Source organism: Mobula birostris, chromosome 6 (assembly GCF_030028105.1).
Source record: "Mobula birostris isolate sMobBir1 chromosome 6, sMobBir1.hap1, whole genome shotgun sequence".
NCBI lineage: Eukaryota > Metazoa > Chordata > Chondrichthyes > Myliobatiformes > Myliobatidae > Mobula > Mobula birostris.
Window position 1 is genome coordinate 178,263,204 of NC_092375.1, and position 23,294 is coordinate 178,286,497.

Sequence of the window (23,294 nt, forward strand, 5' to 3'; positions counted from 1 at the left end):
GGTATATTTAAGGCAGAGGTTGATAGACATAGACATACTTTATTGATCCCGAGGGAAATTGGGTTTCGTTACAGCTGCACCAACCAAGAATAGAGCATAAGTATAGCAATACAAAATCACAAACAATCAAACAACAATATTCAAACTATGCCATATGGAAATAAGTCCAGGACCAGCCCATTGGCTCAGGGTGTCTGACCCTCCACGGTAGGAGCTGCAAAGTTCGATGGCCACAGGCAGGAACAACCTCCATGATGCCCAGGGTTGCATCTCGGTGGAATATGGCCAGAGTCCAAGAGCAAAAAGTTCAATATCCGGGCTACAAGCACATTCCTTAATCGTAATATGACCAGGATTGCACCATCTGTTGTAAACCAGAACAGCAAACCCACCCCCCCCCCCTTTACGCTTACCGCTCTCAGTGCACTTCCGGTCAGCCCAAACAGTCTGGAAGCCCTCCATGGAAACGTTTTGGTCGGGTATGCCCACATGCAGCTACATTTCAGTAAAACACATAACACTGATTTCCCAAAATGTTCTCTGACTCCTGGCTAGTGCCGTCAACTCATGATAGACTCTTGATTAACCAGAATGTCAAAGGTTGCAGAAAGTCAGAAGAATGAGGTTGAGAGGGATATTAAATTAGCTATATTGGACTTGCAGAGTAGACTCAATGGCCTAATTCTGCTCCTATGTCTCAAGGTCATATGGCAAAGATTCAGCTGCATAGCTGTCTTTCTTGTAATTATGATGCAAAATCAAAATGTGGCATTTTCAGATACAGAAATAAGTTGTTGCCTTTCAAATCTGATCCAGGTTACAGCATGAGTGCATTGGAATATTTTCACTCTATAAGGATTAAATGTTACAACAGTACTATTGTTCTCTGCTGAATGTTTTGTCTGCACATAGCTTCTGGACTACATGGCACACTAATTCTTCACATACAGACAATGTGACTATTTTGATCTTGTATTTCCAAATCTAGGAATACCTTATTTTAATTTATGGGGCTTGAAAGAAGACTAAGTTTCCTGAAGTTACTTCTTATTTGGATAAATGCTAAATTAGAACAATAGGAAAGTTAAGGGTTATGGGGAAAAGGCAGGTAGGTGGAGATGAGTCCATGGCCAGATCAGTCATTGAATGGCAGAGCAGGCTCGATGGGCCGGATAGCCTACTCCTGCTCCTATTTCTTATGCTCTTATGTTAATAAGATCTCTTGCATTAATTTTCAACTGATGTAACTTAGGGCCTAGAACTTGGTCATGAAGCAGTGCTTTTCCAGTGTTTTGTGCAACAAAATCAAGTTCCCACAATCCAACCCAATTATCTGGTCTTCCTGGGTTAAATCGAGCCATTCTAAAAATTCAGTTGGTCATACTGATGCAAAATGCATTTGTAGTGTTAGCACGTCGAGGGGAAACTTTTGGAATAGATCCCACACAGTCATGAGGAATCCAGCTGAAGCAGATCTCCTTCAATTGCCAGTTCTCTACCAGGCCAATCATACTTCTCATCTACCAACCTCAACCTACTGACTTGTACTAATTACCTAATTTCTGCAACCACTGATTGGCCAAGTGTGGGTCCCTAGTAATATGTGTAGTAATATGTAGATTAACATATGGGAAACACAGAGCTCGAGAAGGTGTGGCTGCTTTGAGTCTTTTCACCAATGTTCACATGTGCACAATGCTACCCACGTGATCTGAGTCATATGTACAGCAATAGAAACCTGTGTCAACCAGTGTGCATATATTTACACCAATCTGTCACTAATCTCATTTTATTTTCTTCATTTTCTCATCAACTCCTCCCATATTCTACACTCAGCAATGAAGTGGCCAATTATCCTTTGGGATGTGGGAGGAAACCAAATCATTTGAGAGAAACACACACAACCACAGGGAGAACACAGTCTCTACACAAAGAGTATCAAAGGCCTGGACTGAATCAAATTGATTAAAATTGGCCCCATCAAGCATCGATTGGGTGTCTAGACTCCAGACAGCTTATCTCAATCTATTTTGATTTGCTATTCACCAATAACAGGAAATCAGTCATAGCTTTCTTGCCTGAATAGCCATGGGGCCACTTGTACATTTGGAGCAATGCTCTTGGTGGTACAATGGAGAGAAAATTCACAAATCTGAGGTGCAAAGGGACTTGGGATTCTTCATTCCCTGAAAGTTAATTTGTAGGTTCTGTTGGTGATGAGGAAGGCAAATGCAATGTTAGCATTTAAACCTTTTTTATGCCGTGGATCAATACCATTAAGCAAGGGGTCCGTGGATCCCAGCTTTAAACTGATGTGATGTTACATGAAGTATTCTACAGCAGTTCCAGTGCATTATCATACCAAGAGGATCTAAAATAACCTGAGAATATTTTGGCAGTGATGATGCTTGAGGAGGGGTGTATTTCATTGCTAAATGTATTGGCCCCTTTTATAAAAAATGTTTCCTAATTGGTAGTAGCTAACAAAGTTCTGGAGGCGCTCACAGCATCAGGCAGCATCTGTTGAGGGAAACAGGCATTCGATGTAGCTCATCCAATTGAGACGAGGACATGCACTCTTTTCATTGCTACCATCAGGGAGGAGGTACAGGAGCCTGAAGACACACACTCAGTGTTTCGGGAGCAGCTTCCTTCCCCCTGCCATCCAATTTCTGAATGGATATTGAGCCCATGAACACTACTTCACTACTTTTTTGAAATTTTTAATTTTGCATTACTTATTTAATCTATTTGATATATATCACTCCAGATTTCAGTGTCTTGACATCTCTTGTATCTCCTAAATGATAGTGTTACCCCTAACTCCTGTAAAGCCATTTCCTATGCATTAAAAAGGATGTAACAATGTTCAGGCTTTATAAGGCACTGGTGAGGCCTCACTTGGAGTATTGTGAGCAGTTTTGGGCCTCTTATCCAAGGACGTGCTGACATTGGAGAGGGTTCAGAGGAGTTTCATGAAAATGATTCAAGGTTTGAAAAGTCTGAGAAGTGTTTAATGGCTCTGGGCTTGTACTCAGTGGAATTCAGAACAACGTAGGAGGATCTCATTGAAACCCATCGAATGCTGAAAGGCCTCAACAGAGTAGACGTGGAGAAGATGTTTTCTATGGTGGACGAGTCTAAGACCAGAGGACACCAACTCAAATAGAGAGACATCTATTTAGAATGGAGATGAGGAGGAATTTCTTTAGCCAGGGGGTGGTGAATCCGTGGAATTCGTTGCCACAGGCAGCTGTGGAGCCCAAGTCATTGGGTATATTTAAGGCAGAGGTTGATAGATTCTTGATTAGTCAGGGCATGAAAGGATACAGGAAGAAAGCAGGGGGTTGGGACTGAGATGGAAGTGGATCAGCCATGATGAAATGGCAGAGCAGGCTCGACAGGCCAAATGCCCTAATTCTGCTCCTGTATCTTATGGTCTTATGAACTGGACATGACGGATCACAGTACTGGCAGGTACTTCCAGTCACAAGACTGTGCATGGCCAACAGGCTAAGCTACAAGCTACTATTTGCAGTAGCAATTCCCAAATGTTATGAATGGATCTCTTCATAGTCCTTTTGCTATAAACATTCTGTGACGCCACTCATAACGTGGCCAGCTTTTTATTCTCATTCAAATGTTTACCTAAATCTTTCCTGCTACTCAAAATATACTTACTTACGTGCTGTAGTACTGATCATCTGCATCACTCACGTTTAATCAGTTTCTGCTGCAGGAAAACCAGTCTGTTTCTGTAAGATGTACATCACATTTTCTATATTTGAATCAGAGCTTTCGTGAGGTGATTCTTGTAATTCACCCACTGGGCAACCGTTCGGATGTTTGATACTCAAAGTCATGATCAGATTAAGAATGGAGAATGTAATATGCCATATTCTGCTGGCTCTCATAACACCCACGACGATACTTGCCACCTTTTACGCTGGGTGACTTTGTTTAATGTGTGGGGGCTGGTGCATTGCAATCACCACACATTCCTTGCCAGATCAGGGACAGGGTCAGCACCCAGTGCAATGGAGTGCAAGACGACTGGGAACCTTTCAGTGCTGCAGCCTTCCTCCACTTTCACTGTTGTTGTTATGTGTCATCATCCTCCACCAACCCCTCCACTGATGTCTTGGTTGGATTATTCTTTGTCTGGAATCTCCCCCTTGACCTTAACGCCGACCAGTAGTAAAGTGCCTGATGTCTAAGCTCCAGAAAGCATTGGTCTTGGGATCTCAAGAAATCACAAGCCTTCCACGACGATCATTGGAAAAGGACGATGACAACATCTTTTAACCCTCAGTATTGTTTTATATACCAGGATCACAGCAAACACAATTTCTATATCTTGAAGTCACTGATATATTCACTGTATTCACACCCAGTCGTCATCACTGCACTGCCCAGAGAAAAAGTTCTCTTGTAACCTTGTACTCAATCTATATCCTCCTACTCCAGCAAGCAGCAACATCTCATATTGAAACCAAATAGATGCCTTTGGACCGATATAGTATTTCTACTCATTAATGCAAAAGGAAATTTACAATTATCAATAAAACTACATTTATTGAAGGCAATAAACTTGTAATCAATGGCAATATCTTGTACAATGATGTATCAAATGTTAGACCAAACAGTATACTCAAGTTCTTAAAAGCACACCAGTAGAAATAAAGTGAGGGAGGATGAAATTTAGAAGCTGGGGTTAAACAGTGTCCATCTATATGTGATAGTGCTTCACCCCGTCCCCCCATTCCACCAAGCTCAAGGACAGCCTGACTAGGCCCTATGTGCTGGGGCCACTACCACATTGATCATTGGGGTCACAGGTAGCAGCATCTTGCATTCAAGTGCCCAGCTGCAATGATATTTGTTAGTAAAGCTGGTCAAATGCAGGCAAAGATGGAATCAACTGAGAGCTCAATGCTAAACCAGTGTCTCGGTCGGAAATCTTTTTAAATTAGACATGGTTCCATTTTGCTGCGCACTTTGCTCTGTTTCACCTTGAGTGATAAACTAAGCACGTAAATGACATTATCTTCAGCACAAAATACTAATGAGAAATTATACTAGTGCTAGGGTGAATTGCAACAGGAAGTACTCAACTCAATATCGCAGTGGTCAGGATTTCCACTTAAAACAGACACAGTAACTTTGAGAAATGCAACATGCTTTTTTTTGTGAAAGTATTATGCATGCACATCAGCCCAGTGGTTTGCTTTTTAATGAGTACAGTTTCTTGGCTACAAAGTTCTGTACGGATGGTGCAGATAGCCAATAATGCATGCATCTAGAATGGTTCAGGCACTTAATGTCACTAAGCAAACTCTAATCATCTCCCAAAGCCTCCAGAAACTTCTGTGAAGCTATTGCTCTATAACAGCAGTGGTGATACAAATTACAATTGATAGATTGTCAGTATTATTCTTACAGTATCAAGTGAGAATTAAGATGTTCACTCCTGTATTAATTGAATGTTTGCTATCTTCGTAAACCATTCAATTCACCCAGACCTGTCTGGATCAAATTTTCATGCCGGAATCTCAGGCATATTGATATACACAGCTTAGTTGTGTCACTTAGCTGACTATTCCGTCTGATTTTTTTTAAGGGCAGTTATCCAATTGCCAAGAACAATCATGATCATGGAAAGACCATGATCACCCACGTCATATAACGAGCAAGTGGGTTATTCAAGGGATCCCTGGAGAAGAGTTTTATGGTGGTTCTGAATTTAATTGTTAATAAAGGAGGAATATTTGCAAATTACCCCTATTTATCTTGCTTTCTCCTGTATACTTTGGACAATGGGACAAAACTGTTAAAGATAATTAGATGTAAAGAGGGCGCTGTGTATTTCAAGGATAACTTCTTCTAAGGTCACAATCTTAAAGAAGCACCTCTCTGTGTAAAATGTGAAATTATGGCTTACAAAACCTTCCAATCATTTTATCTCAAGAGGATTTGTTGAACTTCCATAAAAGTCATAAATGTAGTCTGCAACAGAGATACTTTGATCACTTAATGCCACAGATTCCTATTACTCCTTAATGCTATCTTAAAACTAGCAGGACCAGTATTGCATTATTGATATGCAAATCTAAAAGTGGCTCTCATCTTCCTCCACCGCCCTATTTAAACCTGGAATGAACTTCATGAGGCGCTTTCTGACACTTGGTCTCTTGCCTTTTCGAGGCATTGTCCCGCAGCTTCTGTGGAAGTCCCATGATGGAGACATCTGACCACTCCCACTGCTGGTCATACTTATGCTCCTACTCCTGCTAAGTTGGCTCTTGGGCGTAAATACTTCTGTATCTCTGTGGAAGACACAATCTTCGTCCATGCTGCTTCGCCTATAGTGGCTCCCAATGATCAAGTCATCAGACATCCCAGGCTGGAAGACTCCATCCTCGCTGTCATCAGTCATTAGGCTAAGCTGGCTCCGGCAGCTACTGTCACTAGAAAACCTTTCCTTGTTTCGTACTGTTGACCCAAATAATGTCGTATCACCATACAGAAAAGACTCAGAAGATTCTGTTGACTCATTGTTCCTCAAGAATCCTAAAAATTGAAACAATGGAAATATCATTAAAAACTGTGTTGTCTGAATAATCCCAATTTAAAGTTCCACGTACTACCAAAATGTGAATCTTTGCTCTGCGAAATTACCTACACCACCAGCCATCCCACTGATTAGCTAAAGCTGCAGAAATTTGCAAGCTGTTAAAATGTTCCTTTGTATCACACATGGAAAATGTAAAAACACAAGAGATTCTGCAGATGCATGCACAAGATGCCAAGGGAACTCAGCAAGTCTGACAGCATCTATGGAGAGGAATAAACAGTCAACAGTTTCGGCTGGAACATTTTATCAGCACTAAAACTGTCTACTCAGATGGCAAATCAATCTCTGCCACGGCATTAAAGCTTTTAATTAGATTTGAATGCCTGTATGAATACCTTGTATTAATTTTGCCCAGGCAAAAGCAAAATAAGAAATAAAACACTTGAAAACAAAACTTCATGTTCTACAAAAATGAAAAAGTCAAGACTGTAATATTTTCTCCTTGGCAACAAAATACTCAATGGAAAACAGTCAAGGAAAATTATTAAGTAATACTAACACAAATTTAGGGCACAAATTGGGCAAGAGGTTATACTTTTACTTGCAGAGCCTCAGATTTAATCTTATGCAAGTAACTGAACTAACTGCAACTAAATAGTTTGAGGGCAAGAAGCTTGGGCAGAGTCTTGCCGTTCTTGTGGATATAGCCAGGTCTTACGTGCTGGCAGAGAGCTGAGCAAATAAAATCAACAGAGTGTTTTTTTTATCAAAAGAAGGTATTGGATCAATAGTAGTATTTTTTTTAAAATACTGAAGACAGGGCATATGATGAAGCTTTGCTCCAGATAGTTCTAAGTTGAAAACAATGTTGGATTTTGTGATGCAGACTATTGAACACTTGACACATCAGGTGAAATACTGCTTATTCGTAACTGTTGAGATCCCTTATCTTGAACACAATTTTACCAGAAATAGTACCTCAATGAGTTTTGACCCACATTATTCTAATCTTTCATTTTAATTATAGAGTCGAAGAACACAACAGCACAAAAACGGAACCTTTGGTCCATCTAGTCCATGCTGAACCATTAATCTGCCCAGTCCCACTGATCTGCACCTGGATCACAGCCCGCCATATCCCTCCCATCCATGTACCTATCCAAATTTTCCTAATGTTGGAATTGACCCTGCATCCAACACTTGCACTGTGAGCTTGTTCCACAATCCCACCACCCTGAGTGAAATCTAAGCTTTCCCAAAAACTCAGGTCCTCAAGTCCCGGCAACAACCTTGTAAATATTCCCTGTACTCTTTCAATTTTATTTGCAGCCTCCCTGTAGATAGGTGAACAAAACTGGACACCAAACTCCAAATTAGACCTCACCAACATCTTATACAATTCAAAGTTGAAAGTTCAAAGTAACTTTATTATCAAAGTACATATATGTCACCATTTACAACCCTGAGATTAATTTTCTTGCAGGCATACTCAATAAATGCATAATAGAAGAGTAATCACAGTAGAATGAAGTTGGTGTGGTCTTTCATTGAGTGCTCAACCAATGTGCAAAAGACAGCTGACTGTGCAAATACAAAAAGAACAATTTGTCTTTTGTATGCTAGTTGAACGCCCAAGTTGGTGTGGTCTTTCTGTGATTCTAGTACGGTTATTTTTTCTATTATGGATTTATTGAGTATGCCCACAAGAAAATAAATCTCAGGTTGTGACATATACATACACACTTTGATAAAAATTTACTTTGAACTTTGAATTAAGTAAGATATTGGCGAGGCCAATTTCAACATAACATCAACCTGCTGTACTCAGTACATTGATTTATGAAGGCCAATGTGCCAAAAGCTTCCTTTACAACTCTACCTACCTGTTGCGTCACTTTCAAGGAATTATGGAGCCGTATTCCAGCTGCCTCTTTGTACCACACACCTCAGTGTTCTACTGCTCACCATATAAGACCTACCCTGGTTTATCCTTCCAAAGTGCAACACCTCACATTTGTCTGCATTAAATTCCACCTGCCATTTTTCGGCCCATTTTTCCATCTGGTCCAGATCCTGCTGTAAGCTTTGATAGTCTTTCTCACTGTCCACTACATCCCCAATCTTAGTGTCATCCGCAAATTTGCCGATCCAGTTTACCACATTATCATCCAGATCACTGATTTGGACGAGAAACAATAGACACAGCACCAATTGAGACGGCACTCCATTCATCACAGGCCGCCAGTCAGAGAGGCAACCAACTACAGACACACTCTGACTTCTTCTGCAAAGCCAAAGTCCAATCTACTTTACCTCCTCATCTTGAATGCCGAGTGCCTGATCCTTCTTGACCAACATCCCATGCGGGAACTTGTCAAATGCCATGCTAAAGTCCATGTAAACAACATCCACTGCCTTGCCTTCATCATTCAAACACTCAAACATCCAGTCCCTTAGAACACCGTCCAATAACTGTCCCATTACTAATGTCAGGCTCACTAGCCTATAATTTCCTGGCTTAATCTTAGAGCCTTTGCAAAAACATTAGCTGCCATCCAATCCTCCAGCACTTCACCCATGCCATGAGTCTCTGGTAAAGAAGGCAAAAGCAATTATTTCAAGGGGAATAAAATGTAAAAGCAAGGAGATAATGCTGAACCTTTATAAGACACTAATCAGGCCATACTTGGAGTATTGTCAACAGTTTTGGGCCCCATATCTCAGAAAGGATGTGTTGTCATTGGAGAGAATCCAGAGCAGGTTCACAAGGATGATTCTGGGAATGAAAGGGTTAACATATCAGGAATGTTTGGCAGCTTTGGGCTTTAGAGGAATGCTGGGGGGAGGGGGGGGATCTCATTGAAACCTACCGAACGTTGAAAGGACTAGATAGGAAGCATCCTCTCAACATCAAACCTATGGTGGGAGTATCCAGAAATGGAGGGCACAGCCTCAAGATTGAGGGGCGACCCTTTAGAGCAGAGGTGAGGAGGAATTTTTTTTAGCCAGAGAGTAGTAAATCTGTGGAATGCTCTGCCACAAACTGCGATGGAGGCCAAGTCCGTACATATCTTTAAGGCTGAAGTTGATTGTTTCCTGATCAGTCAGGGCATCAAAGGATACGGGGAGAAGGCAGGTGTATGGGGTTGAGTAGGATCCGGGATGATGAAGCAGACTCAATGGGCTGAATGGCCTAATTCTGCTCCTATGTCTTCTGGTCTTATGGCCAAGAATGTTTTAAATATCGCTGCCAGGGCCCCTGCACGGGGTCCAAGGGAATACACTGTTAGGCCCTGGAGATTTATCCACCCTAATTTGCCTCAAGACAGCAAATACCTCCTCCTCAGTAATCTGTATAGTGTCCATGACTTCACTGCTGCTTTGCCTTACATCTATAGACACCATGTCTATCTTCTGAGTAAATACAGATACAAAAAAATACATTTACGATCTCCCCCATCTCTTTCAGCTCCATGCATAGATTACCTCTCTGATGTTCTAGAAGACCAGTTTTGTCCATGGCTATCCTTTTGTTCTTAACATATCTGTAGAAGCCTTTTGAATTCTCCTTCACCTTGTGTGCTACAGCAACCTCATGCCTTTTTTTCACCCTCCTAATTTCTTTCTTAAGGGTTCCCTTGCATTTTTAACACTCTTCAATTACCTCATTTACTCCTTCCTGCCTATACCTGCTATGCACCTCCTTTTTCTTAACCAGGGCCTCAATATCTCTCAAAAAAACAAGGTTTCCTAAACCTGTTATCTTTGTCTTTTATCTGACAGGAACATACAAATACTGGTACTCAAAATTCATTTTTAAAGGCCTCCCACTTACCAAGTATACTTTTGTAAGAAAAAAAACCTTTCCCAATGCACACTTGCCAGATCCTTTCTGATACAATCAAAATTGGCCTTTTCCCAATTTATAATCTCAACCTAAGGGCCCGACCTATCCTTTTCTATAATTACCTTGAAACTAATGGCATTTGATCACTAGGTGCAAAATATTGGAGAGATTTTCTATTGGAGAGAGTATGGGAGGAGGCGATAGCAGCGCGCCGTGTGCGCGCAGCTCTCCGGTGAAAATGATATCATATCCGTTAAATAGGGGCCGTGGACAATTCTGATTTGATGGAGACAGACGTGAAAGCACAGGGGAACTTCTGGAGAAATTTCTGAAACGCCAGTTCGCTGTCGTTGTTACTGCGCGATCGAGAATCTTCTGGAGGGAAGACCTCAAAATCCACGGCTTTGCCTGCTGCTGGCAACCGAGACTGAGGTCGAATCGTTCGGATAGAGATGGTGCTCGGTACTTGGTGTCGGAGGGCTGATCGGAGGCTCGAAGCTTTCGGACAACTCAGAGTCGGACTGTGGTCAGACATGGGAGGGAGAGTTTTCTTCCTTCTCCTGTCTGTGTGAGAGGTGGGACTTTCAAGAAACTTTGAACTCCTTTACTGTGCCATGGACTGTTCTTCATCAAGTTATGGTATTGTTGCACTGTTGTAACTATATGTTATAATTATGTGGTTTTGTAAGTTTTTTCAGTCTTGGTCTGTCCTGTGTTTTGTGATATCACACCGGAGGAATATTGTATCATTTCTTAATGCATGCATTACTAAATGACAATAAAAGAGGACTGCGTGTCCTCATAATCTAATCTAAAATTGACTCCTCTAAATTCCACAAACTATAACATAATCCCATTAACATTGTCATACTTTTCTTCATGCTCAGTTCTACCATAAAGCCTCACTAGATGACCTCCCCAGTCTTTCCTGTTTCAGGACTGCCATGACATTTTCCCTGACTAATAATGCCATCCCTCCCACTTTAATCATTCCTGCTTTATTTTAACTAAAACAACGTAACCCTGGAACATTGAGCTGCCAGTCCTGCCCCTTCTACAACCAAGTCTCACTAATTGCTACAATGTTTTAATTCCATGTGCTGATCATTGCCCCAAGCTCATCGGCCTTTCCCAAAATATTCCTTGCATTGAAATATATGCAGCTCAGAACATTAGTCCTGCCACGCTCAACCTTTCAATTCCTGACTTTGTATGCAAGCCCAACAATGTCCTTCTTCATAACCACTCTATTATCTGTACTCGTGCTCTGTTTCCTATCCCCCCTGAAAATCTAGTTCACCTTTCATTATATAACAAGTTTCAATGCAAACTTTAAAATTGTGCAGCAGTTAATACGATGCTGCTGTGGTTTCCGACAGAAACTCACCATGAACAAGGCGTTGTTCTTGTAACATAAGTGACCTGTACTCCACCCATTTCTCTTGAAGTGTTTTCTATGAGACATAGGAAAGTAGTGTTAGTAAATGCTAAATATATGATAGTTTTCTGCAGAGTTTGGAAATGCAGCATTAGCTTTTTTTTCAGTAGACAGTTCTGCCCATTTCAAAGCAGTAGCATTAATCAAATAATAACTAGTTACTTAATTACTGATGATCACTGAAAATAATTTGCTCTAAGTGAGGCATTTAATTCTTTACAAGTTTACAAAGGAGCAATAAAAGTGATGTTAAAGCTTTAAAACTCAATATATTGTATATAAAGGATATCTGAACTGAAACCAGAAATTGCTGGGAATAGTCAGCAAGTTAAGCAGCAAATGCAGAAAGAGAAAAAAAAGAGTTAAGTTTCAAATAAACACCCAATTCTGTTGAACAGTCTTTGGCCTGAAGCATTGACTCTTTCTGTTGATGCTGCCTAACATTTTTCAGTTTTCCAAAAATTTTCTAATTTTATTTTGTATTTCCAGCATCTGCAAGTTTTTCCATTATTATTTTTATGCATTTTGTTTTTCACTTCAAATGCAATATTGAAAAAGCAACTTCATGTGGCATTGCTAAATTAAGGCACAAATTTCACAGCATTTCTCTGTTTTTCCATAGCATTTTGGCACTGTCAAAAATAACTGCAGCAGTGGGCCATTTATTTTGGTGCAAGTTCACCACAAAAAGAGAAAAGTGAGCTCAGGTGATCTTTCTGTCAAATACATCTGAAAAAACAGTTTCACTTATATGCACCGAACTTTCTCTGAGTCTTAAAGGAAAATTAGCTTGTATAGCTTTCTGTTTTAGGATCATAAAAATCTTGCTTAATCAGCTATTTGCTCTTATTATTTCATAACTGATAAAATTGTGAAAATACCTTTAAAAAGTACAATCTTGCTTCAAGTTCACTTCTTTTAACAGAATTTTTATTGACAGTCATAAGGCTGTGAAAAGATAAAACAGTTAAGTGTGAATACAGAAACTATTATCTGAGACAACCTTGCTCTAACAGGATATGCACTTCCTGCCATTGACGTCAAGTGTCTAGCCTATGCACATTCTGCAGGATGCACTGCAGCAACGCTGCAAAGTTACTTCAACAATCCCTCAACCACCATGAAAAACATGAGCAGAACCATGAAGTGAACACCATCAGATTTAAAGATAAATCAGAACTATCCTAATCAAGACCGGTCATTGATCTTTTATCGCTGATACTGGGTGAAACTCACAGCAGAAAAAGTAAAGATGCCGCAAACATTCAGCAGGTCTGGCAGCATCTGAATGGATGGTGAAAGGGTTAACATTTCAGTTTGAAGATCCTTATCAGAATTGGGAAACAGAGAAAGCAAGCTACTTTTACACTGCATGTGGGAGGAATGGATAGGATAAAGGGAGTTTCCCAGGTATTTGAGTGAAGCATTGAGAACAATCAGGGTACAGAATGTACTTTGGATTGGGGACTTCAATGCCCATCACAAGAAGCTTGACGGCAGCTCCACAGATCAAGAAGAGTGGCGTAACTGTCAAACTGGACCTGAAGCAGGAAATACCGTGCTGTGCAAAAGTCTTTGGCAATGATGGTGCTTTCAGTGATCTATGCGCTCATAGTCCTACGTCCCTCTGTTCCTTACCATTGTACAAGTCCTACATAGATCTGACTTTCTAAAATGCATCACCTCACACTTATCTGTCTTGAAAGCTATTTGCCAATCCTCAGCCTACTTTCCTAACTGATCAACTCTCCTTGTAATCTATAATAACCTTCATCACTATTAGTAACACCTCCCAATTTCATATCATCCGCAAACTTACTGATCAAGACTTGTGTGTGTTCATATCCAAATAAGTTACATAAACAAAAAGCCCTCAGCTACCTTTTGGTTACCTCTTTAAACAACTCTGCAATGTTCATCAAACAAAAGTTCACGTGTATAAAGCCATGCTGACTCCTCCTAGTCAGACTGTGTCTATCCAAATGATGGTAGATCTTGTTCTATGGTATTCCATCCAGTAACTTCCCCACTACTGGCTGACTGGCCTATAGTTTCTTGGTTTACACCCCCGATCCTTTTCAAACATTAGCCACCATTAGGAGGGTTGTTTAAAGTCAGTCACCTGAGCCTCAGGACAATGCAGCAATATTTGCTAAGGGTGTTATCTGAGGACCAACTCTCATAAGTTCAAAAATCATGTTAATTTCTAATGACTGCATAATGCTCAAACCCATTCTGCCACTCCTCAGCAAATTAATCAGTCTATCCCTGCAGGCAGCACAATCTAGACAACATTCATGCATACACTGGTAAGCATCATGTTTCATTTGAAGCACCAAATCCCAAGAATCGTCCTTATGACTGCAAGTGTGCCGTTAAAAACAGAAAGCGATTGCTGTTAAAATTTTCTTGACAACTCTATGTCTATTATTTACTTTGGTAAGCGGAAACATTGAAGAACCTACAAACCTTACACAGGGATTGAGTCTGGGATATTCCTGTTTGCAGGATTGCTTGACAATTTTCCAAAGCAAAGTTAAAAGGAAACATATAAGAAAACAATACATACTGAAATGCTGAAATAAAAAGAGAGAATGCAGGAACTGCACAGCAGGTTATAGAGCAGTTTAATGTTTCAGGTTGATGATCTTTCATCATCTGATGAAAGGTCACTGACTTGAAATGTTGTCTCTGTTTCTCACTGCATTGACGTTACCTAAGCTGCTGATGTTTCCAGCATCCTCATTTTTATCTATAAAAGAGAACAGGGATTCCTAAGTAGAACGGCAAAGACGGCAGACATTATGTTGATGAGGTCAAAAGGTACAAGTGGACCATTTGCCCTGCATACACAAGGGGTTAATCTGCTCTTGTGGGAGAATTATGCTTTCAAAGTCATACAGGAGGGCACAGAAGAGCAATGCAGCCAGGCGTGAGATATGGAAGGCACATTTGGTGCTGGCAACAAGGCTGGAGACATAGAAATCAACTGCGAGCCTCCTAACTGCACAAACTAAAGATGAGATGGGCTCCAAGGACATCATGGTACCATCAGAGATTTTCAGAAGCAACAAGTTTGGTAAATGTGATCATTTTGAAGGCAGTGGAAAAAGAAGTGCAGTTTTCACATCTTAGAATGGGTATTGTGGGATGATAGAATATCAATGAGGAAGATTCAAGTGATATATTCGATGCACTGGGTTGAGAAAGCATGCAGAATAGCCGTCACTGCAGAAGCAGCAGTTAAAAGGGCAAGCTGTTCACTCAAGCATAGTTTCAATGTGCAATGAGGAAAGAGGTACACAAAAATGTTAACAGTGGTTTCTTCGGGGGTGGGCATCACATGTGGCTGGATAAAAAGACCAGAAGCTCATGCAACTGCAAAGAGAAGGGGGAGGGGAGGCCTGTGAGTCAGAAACACTTCAACCACTTCCTGTTTTGAACACCTACGCAGGGGGGACTACTGAAGTTTGTAAAGATCGACTGCTAAGTCCGTAACAAAGAAAAATGGGCCCACTTGCCTGTTGTGGTATTGGGCTAGCAGCAGTCATCCTCCTAGATGCTTTCAGACTGAGGTATCATGAGTTTAGGAGAGAGCCAAGAATCGCTCATGTTTTGGGGTGCATTGGCCTTAAGCAAACAGACCACTGGCCAGCTGAACTTGAATGGCACAAGCAAATCTTAATTTTGCAAGCAATGATTAGCAGACCAATAGGTTGCAGATACAGTAATTGGTATGGAAGATTTTCGTTCAATAACTAAGATAGAGCAAGAGAAAGTACAAGCTGGGTTTGGATCTGAAACAGGGAAATGGGGAATGGTACTTTGGATTACTCAGTGAGCCAGCTAAACGGCCTCCTCCATTGTGAGTTACATGGGATATCTGTGGGGTGAAGCCCTGGTCAAACCAAAAAAAATATGAACTGGATGAAACTGCCTTTTATGTTGGCAGCCTATTGTTTGGAAATGGGTTTAGTATAGATCGATGTGCAGCGGCTGGTATGGACAAAATGGCCCAGGAGTCATACAGCACAGAAAGTTCAAAGCGCAAAGTATATTTTTTTATTCAAAGTATGTATACATTACACAACCTTGAGATTCATCTTTTTACAGGCAGCCACAAAGCAAAGAAGCCGCAAAAGAATCCCTAAAAAAAAGGCTCCATTGACTTTCATTTCTGCCCAAGCCTCATATTCCTATCCTCACTATCAACAGCACCCCCAATTTTTGCTTCATCTGCGAAAGTCATGCAAGGCTTTCTGACCATCACATCCATGCTGAGTGCTCATCTACACTAATACCATCTTCAGGCACTTGGTCTGTAGCATCCAAAGCCTTGGTAATTGAAGCATTCATGTGAGAATCAGCTGTGAACTTACTAAAATAAACTAAAGCAAAAACAAAACAACAAGCTGCTAGAGGAAGTTAGTGGATCATCAGCATCTGTGGAGGCAAAGGGATAGTCAACATTTATATCGAACCAATCATACTTCTCACTTTCACGTCCAAGTCATTGGTGCATCTAACAAATAGCATGAGTGATAACATTTTGATCCTGACAGATATCATCGCTCACAGGCTTTTGTATCAAAAAACTACCTCCAAGCCAGTAACCACATCAACTTCAGATCCACTTTGCCAAATGACCTCATAGGATCTAACCTTTGTCACTCTAGCAAAGCCATGCTATCTTTGATTACTTCCTGCCTTTCCAAGTGTAGAATAATTCTGACCACAGATATCTTTTTGAATATCTTCTGTGTCACTGGCATTGGATTCAGAGTCATTATCTGGCTTATACTTGCTGCCTTTCTTGAATTAGGGTACAAAATTAGCTTCATTTTTTAATCCTCCTATTGAGATTCACCCAGTTTTTGTTCTCTATAACTGCCATGTATTTCCTAGAAGAGGCTCGCTAAGGATAGGTGAGTCAGCATTTTGAATAAAACATGTTCACTTGTGTACTAACAAAACCAGAGAGGTCTATAGGATATTTCAATAAGGCCTATGGTGAAACCAAATTATGATAAACGCAGTTCTGGGGAATTCTGATTTATTTTGAAAAGGTAGAATCAGAAGCAAGTACTCCTTCTATGACAATAAAGAGAATACTGGGGGAACTGTTCAAGAACCATGGATCTGCAGTATTGACCATTCAGATGCTGCCAGCAAAAGTGAATAAATATCTTCTTTAAAGTGGATTAGCAAATGAAGCAGATACTGAATTATGATGGTGCCCACATGCTAGAAAAGTTGTTGAAAGTAGAAAAGTCACTGGAGGCCATCAGGAGAACAAGAAACAGGCCTACAAAGCAAAGACGAATTGGTTGGGAATTCTGAAGAGCAGTGAGATTTCTCAGAGTTTCACATATCAAAAACCATTCAGCATTTTCAGAATAATGGGGCCCCTTAGGAATCTCAATGGCAAGCAGTTCAGAGAAGATCCTGCAATCTGTTTGAAAAGTCTCAGAGAAGCAATTCACAAAGAATTCAGGTAATGGCTGGGATATTACAAAGATTCATGAACAACAGACAAATATCCATTAAGTAGGTCACAATATTAATGGAGAAGATGAGACTGCACATATTCTAGAAAAGACTTCAGTTTCTTTAAGGGTTGTTGAGCAGCCTGAAGTGAATACACCTTGAGTTGGATGGACTAGAACTGAACATTGCAATGTTCAGAGAATTCAAAGGCTCTCAAGATGCTATATGAACAGTCTTACAATAGGTATTGAATTATTAGTGTTAGCCCAATACACAGGTTGAATATGGTCATGGCTAGAATAATGTAGTATTTTCTGCCATCCAATTCGAAGATGCTGCAGTCAGCATCCCCTTTTGGTCAATGTCCCCAATCTCCCCAGAGACTGCAAGCACTCCACTTACACACCAACATCCTAGAAAGATCACACATCCACCAAGCTTTTTAAGAAGGCAAAAGAAAGGAAATTATAGTCCAGTTAGCCGAACCTCAGTGGTTGGGAATGTTTTGGAGTCCATTATTCAGGTTGAGGTTTCAGTATACTTGGAGACTAATGATAAAATAAGTTAAAGTCAGCATGGTTTCTGTCAAGGGAAATCTTGCCTGACAAATCTGTTAGAGTTCTGTGAGGAAGTAACAAGCAGGGTGGACAAAGGAGAGGCAGTGGATGTCATTTACTTGGATTTTCAGAAGGCATTTGATAAGGTGCCACATATGAGGCTGCTTAACAAGACAAAATCCTATGGTATTACAGGCATGGCTATTGGAATGGCTGACAGGCAGGAGGCAGTGAGTGGGAATAAAAGGGGCCTTTTCTGGTTGGCTGCCAGTGACTAGTGGTGTTCCTCAGGGGTCAGTATTAGGACTGCTACTTTTCACATTGTTTGTCAATGATTTCGATAATTTGTGGCAAAGTTTGCAGATGATACAAAGATAGGTGGAGGCGTAGGTAGTGCCGAGAAAGCAATGCGATTGGAAGAAATGGGCAAAAAAGTGGCTGAAGGAATATAGTGTTGGGAAATGTATGATAATGCATTTTATGAAGGGAACAATAGTGTGGACTATTATATAAATGGGGAGAAGGTTCAAACATCAGAGGTGCAGATGGACTTAGGAGTCCTCATGCAAGACTCCCAGAAGGTTAATTTACAGGTTGAGTCTGTGGTAAAGGAGGCAAATGCAATGCTGAGCCTTTATAAGGCACTAGTCAGGTCACACTTGGAGAATTGTTAACAGTTTTGGGCCCCATATCTCAGAAAGGATGTGTTCCCATTAGAGAGAGTCCAGAGGAGGTTCACGAGGATGATTCTGGGAATGAAGGGGAGTGTTTGGCAGCTTTGGGCCTGTATTCACTGGAAGTTAAAAGAATGTGGGGGTATCTCATTGAAATCTACTGAATGTTGAAAGACTAGATAGGGTGGATGTGGAGAGGGTTTCTTATGGTGGGGGTATCCAGAACGAGAGGGCATAGCCTCAAGTGCGAGGCCTTTAGAACAGAGGCAAGGAGGATTTTTTTTAGCCAGCAAGCAGTGAATCTGTGGAATGTTCTGCTACAGACCACGGAGGAGACCAAGTCCATTGGAATTTTTAAGGTGGAAGTTAGTTGTTTCCTGATTGGTCAGGGAGTCAAAGGATATGGTGAGAAGGCAGGTGCATGGGGTTGAATGGGATCTGGGATCAACCATGATGGAATAGTGCAGCAGACTCAATGGGCTGAATGGCCTAATTCTGCTCCTGTCTGATGGCCTTATGGCAAGATTAGGTATTTTGGAAAAATCCCAGACAACGAAAGTCATAGAATATGATTTTATACCTTTCAAAACTCTAATCCACCGATGAGGACTCAGGTGCCCTCCTCCTGTAGTCTATAATCAGCTCCTTGGGATTGCTGACATTGAATGAGAAATTGATTTAGCTCACAATAGCGATGTCATCAGCAAACTTAAAGGTGGCATTGAAGCTGTACCTAGCCTCACAGTCATTAAGTATAAGGTAAGTAGAGCAGGGGGCTAAGCACACAGCCTTGTGGTGCACCTGCACAGTTGAAGATTGTGATGGAGGTGTCGTTGCCAATCCGAACTGACTGGGGACTGCAAGAAAGGAAATTGAGGACCCAGCTGCACAAGGAGGAATGAGGCCTAGGTCTTGGAGCTTATTGATTAGTTTTTAGGGGGTGATATTATTGAATTCGGAGCTGTAGTCAATGACAGCATCCTGATGTATGCATCTTCACTGTCCAGATGTTCCAAGCTTGAGTGAAGAGCCAATGAAGTGGCATCTGCTGTTGACCTGTCATGACTGTAGGCAAACTGGAGCAGATCCAAGTTGCTCCTCAGGCAGGAGCTGATATGTTTCATCACCAACCTCTCAAAGCATTTCACCACAGTGGATGCAAATGCTACTGAATGACAGTAATTGAGGCTAGTTACTGAAGTCTTCTTGGGAACAGGTATAATTGAAGCCTGCTTGAAGCTGGGGGGGTACCTCAGAATGCTGAAGTGAGACATTAAGGATAGCAGTGAACAGTCCAGCCAGTTGATCAGCGCAGGTCTTTAGTGCTAGGCCAGGTACCCTGCCTGGGTCAGATGCTTTCCATGGGTTCACCTTCCAGAAGGATGCTCTCATGTTAGCCTCAAAGACTGAAATGACAGGGCCATCAGGAGCTATGGGAATTTGTGAAGGTGCCAAGTTTTGTCAGTCAAAGCAAACATAAATGGCATTGATCTCATCTGGGAGCGAGACCTTGTTGCCACTTACAGAATATTACTTGGTTTTACTTTGTAGGAGGGCAAAGTAAAAGCATTCATGCCCTGCTACAGCTGCCAAGCATCCTTCTGCAATTCCAGTTTGGTCCGGAATTGCCACTTCACATATGAGATGGTTTTCCAGAGGTCGTACCTGGATCTCCCGTACTCTACTTGGTCGCCAAATCTAAACACCACTGACCTGGCCCTCAGCAGATTGCAGATCTCTAGGTTCATCCAGGTCTTCTGGTTAGGGAAGATACTAAATGATTTTGTGGGCACACACTCGTCCACGACTAACAATAAAGTCTGTGATAACCTTAGCATATTCATTCCAATCCTCTGATGAGTCTTTGAACTTAGTTTGGTCCAAGCCACTCCTCTGCCTCCCCCAACCACCACCTTGTTCTCCAAGTAAGAAGCTCAGTATATGAGTTTAACAAATTTAAGATTAGTTAAGCTCATTTGGTAATTACAATTATATCTTTTAGTACTATTGCCACAGAGTTGCATTGTGGAATCAATACCAAAATTGCAACTACAGTTGGTAACAGAAGCATCAAGTTCTCCTTGAAATTTTGAACAATCCTTTACATGTAACACTTACCTTAATATATTGCCAGACGACTTAATTAGGTTGACAATTTCTCGGTGACAAAATCCTTCAGTGTCTATACCATTTATGTTAATTAGCATATCGCCTATGATTAAAAAAACACAAAATGAATCGTTGTCCTACAGATCTAGGAAACTGTACACTAAGCTTCCTGTGATTACTGCAGATCAATGAAAAAGGCAAAACCAAACAGATCAGGAGGGGAAGTGATTATTTACCAGGCTTCAGCCCTGCGCAGTGAGATGGACTATTATCATGGACCTTGCAGACAAAAGTGTATCGCTCCATTGTATTTGCATTCTTCTGGTTCATCCCAAGTGTCTAAATAAAAATAATAATTTTGATTATTGCAAAAAATAATTGTAAATATTTGTCAATTTTTTTTGTTTAAAATAATTACAGGATATGTAAAAAATTTCTCACCTGAATCTCAAATCCAAAAGTTTCATTATCTTGCTTATTTATAACAATCATTGTTCTACTTGTAAAACAAAGATAAGTTAATATTAATTTTCATTCTACTGATTTTATTCTTTCAAAGTAAAATACATTTATGCAAATATTAGACCATAAGACCATAAGATATAGGGGCAGAATTAGGACATTTGGCCCATCGAGTCTGCTCCACCATTTCATCATGGTTGAACCATTTTCCCTCTCAGCCCCAATCTCCTCCTGCCTTCTTCCCGTATCTCTTCAAGCCCTGACTAATCAAGAATCCATCAACCCCTGCCTTAAATATACCCAATGACTTGGCCTCTACAGATGCCAGTGGTAATGAATTCCACAGATTCACCACTTTCTGGCTAAAGAAATTCCTCCTCATCTCCATTCCAAAAGGACGCCCTTCTATTCTGAGGCTGTGGCTTCTGGTCTTAGACTCTCCCACCACAGGAAACATCCTTTCTATTGAGAACTTTCAACATTCGATGGGTTTCAATGAGGTCACCCCTCATTATTCTGAACAATGAGTCAATGCCCAGAGCCATATTATTTCCAATAAAAACAGAAATTGCTGGAAACACTCATTTGCATTTGGAGAAATGAGTTATTTTTCAAGTTGAAGACCCTTTGACTGGAAACAGTAAACTTGGTTTCTCCCTCTACTTAGGCTGCCTGATCTGCTAAGAGCTTCCAGCATCTTCTGTTGTTATTATTAGAATGGACCTCTCTAAAACATCTAATCATTCCCTCACAACAAGGGTGATAGAGTCATTCATTACCCATTTTCATTTCTACAGAGAGCTATCATCCAAACATATATTCATACTGACAATGTAGATTTTCTTTACTATTACCAAAACATATTTAAATTCCAAAGTTCCAAGATTTTCCAAGATTACCGTTCCAAAACAATGAATATACAGTATAAACATCTTACTTTTTAAAATTTGATGCATCAGCCAAAGAGTTTGATCTAGTCAAAACAAGCTGTAAAGGAAATGGGCAAAATTATTGTTCTCTTCAACAACTTTAATTTTTCCAATGTGTAAGATAATCTATGTACACTTCATACCAAAACGAGCCCAATAATTAACTTAATTAGAATCCCATTCATTTTGTACCGTGTAGAACTTTTCAAGACCTATCACTTCTATACCCTACATTGGTTGAGTAAATTGAGACAAATGCAGTACAGTACATGCATTGTGTCCTATTTCAATCTCGCCAACTTTGCACTATGTTACATTACTCCAAGGGAAGTTAGTCAGATATTCAAAACCGTTTTCTCCAAAACATAGAAGAAAAACTTTAAGAACATACATGGTGCTACAAACATAAATACGTATACATAATCGAAATGTTTGCCTTAATTGCTTCTTAAAAGTGGGACTATAAACCTGGAGATGACTGATTTACCTGTTTGTACTTCCCCGGCAGAGTTCCTAAAACGAGAAGCTGTCTGTTATCTGTTTCTCCGAAGTAACTCTCATTGGAGTTCTCCGAACAGGAGTCGTAGCTGGATGATAAGGAATTCATCGCCATGTAGTTCGCTTTGCCATTCAGTGAAAGAGCACTCTAAACATTCATAGTTTAGTTTGCAGATCAGTGAGTCTCATTACAGCAAAGTTACCTCCGTGCAGTTGAGCAAAAAGTTACTCGTCCCTAAGACTCCCACAAAGTAAGCATAAAGTCGGAAATTCGAGTCATGTGATTTAGTTTTGTGGGTTTTTTTTTGCATTTCACCTCTCTCGCTTTGGAGTTCACGTTTATGCAAGTTGCTGATTGAAGATAAACTTTGTGCAAAGCGCTGAGCTCAGGCAACACGGCAATGCAGACAAGCATTGCTAGCATTGGGATTTAGACATTAGCGCTAATCACAATTTGCGCATTGCAGGGCTCCTCCCATGAACTAAGAAATACAGTTACCGTCGGAGTACGAATGGATCGAAAGCAGTTTAGGTTGCTGCCCCTTCTCTCTGTCCCCGAGGGTCCCTGGGGCGGTTGGAACTGGGGTTGCAGTGACAGTCGAACCACACTGTCATTCAAAGCACCATACAACCTTTTAGCTTATATCACTAGACCACCCACCGCCCCTGTTGAATGGACCGCTTTATTACCGGCTGCGTTAACTCTTGGAGAAAAACAC

General features: G+C 40.8%; 1 protein-coding gene across 2 annotated transcripts; it reads right to left on the bottom strand.

Moving 5' to 3' along the window:
- Window positions 1–4,583: 4,583 nt before the first annotated feature.
- Window positions 4,584–22,944, bottom strand: LOC140199611 (cytohesin-interacting protein-like). Of its 2 annotated transcripts, none has more exons than XM_072261967.1 (8): window positions 22,565–22,944; window positions 22,086–22,135; window positions 21,128–21,182; window positions 20,923–21,025; window positions 20,696–20,789; window positions 12,741–12,807; window positions 11,809–11,875; window positions 4,584–6,570 (listed from the first exon to the last, which is right to left on the bottom strand). In XM_072261967.1, exons 1-8 carry the CDS (start codon window positions 22,688–22,690, stop codon window positions 6,110–6,112), a joined length of 1,023 nt encoding a protein of 340 aa, XP_072118068.1. In that variant the 5' UTR covers window positions 22,691–22,944; the 3' UTR covers window positions 4,584–6,109. The 2 variants fall into 2 exon arrangements, with proteins under 2 accessions (XP_072118068.1, XP_072118067.1); XM_072261966.1 differs by having other exon boundaries at window positions 21,128–21,185.
- Between the last annotated feature and the right edge of the window lie 350 nt (window positions 22,945–23,294).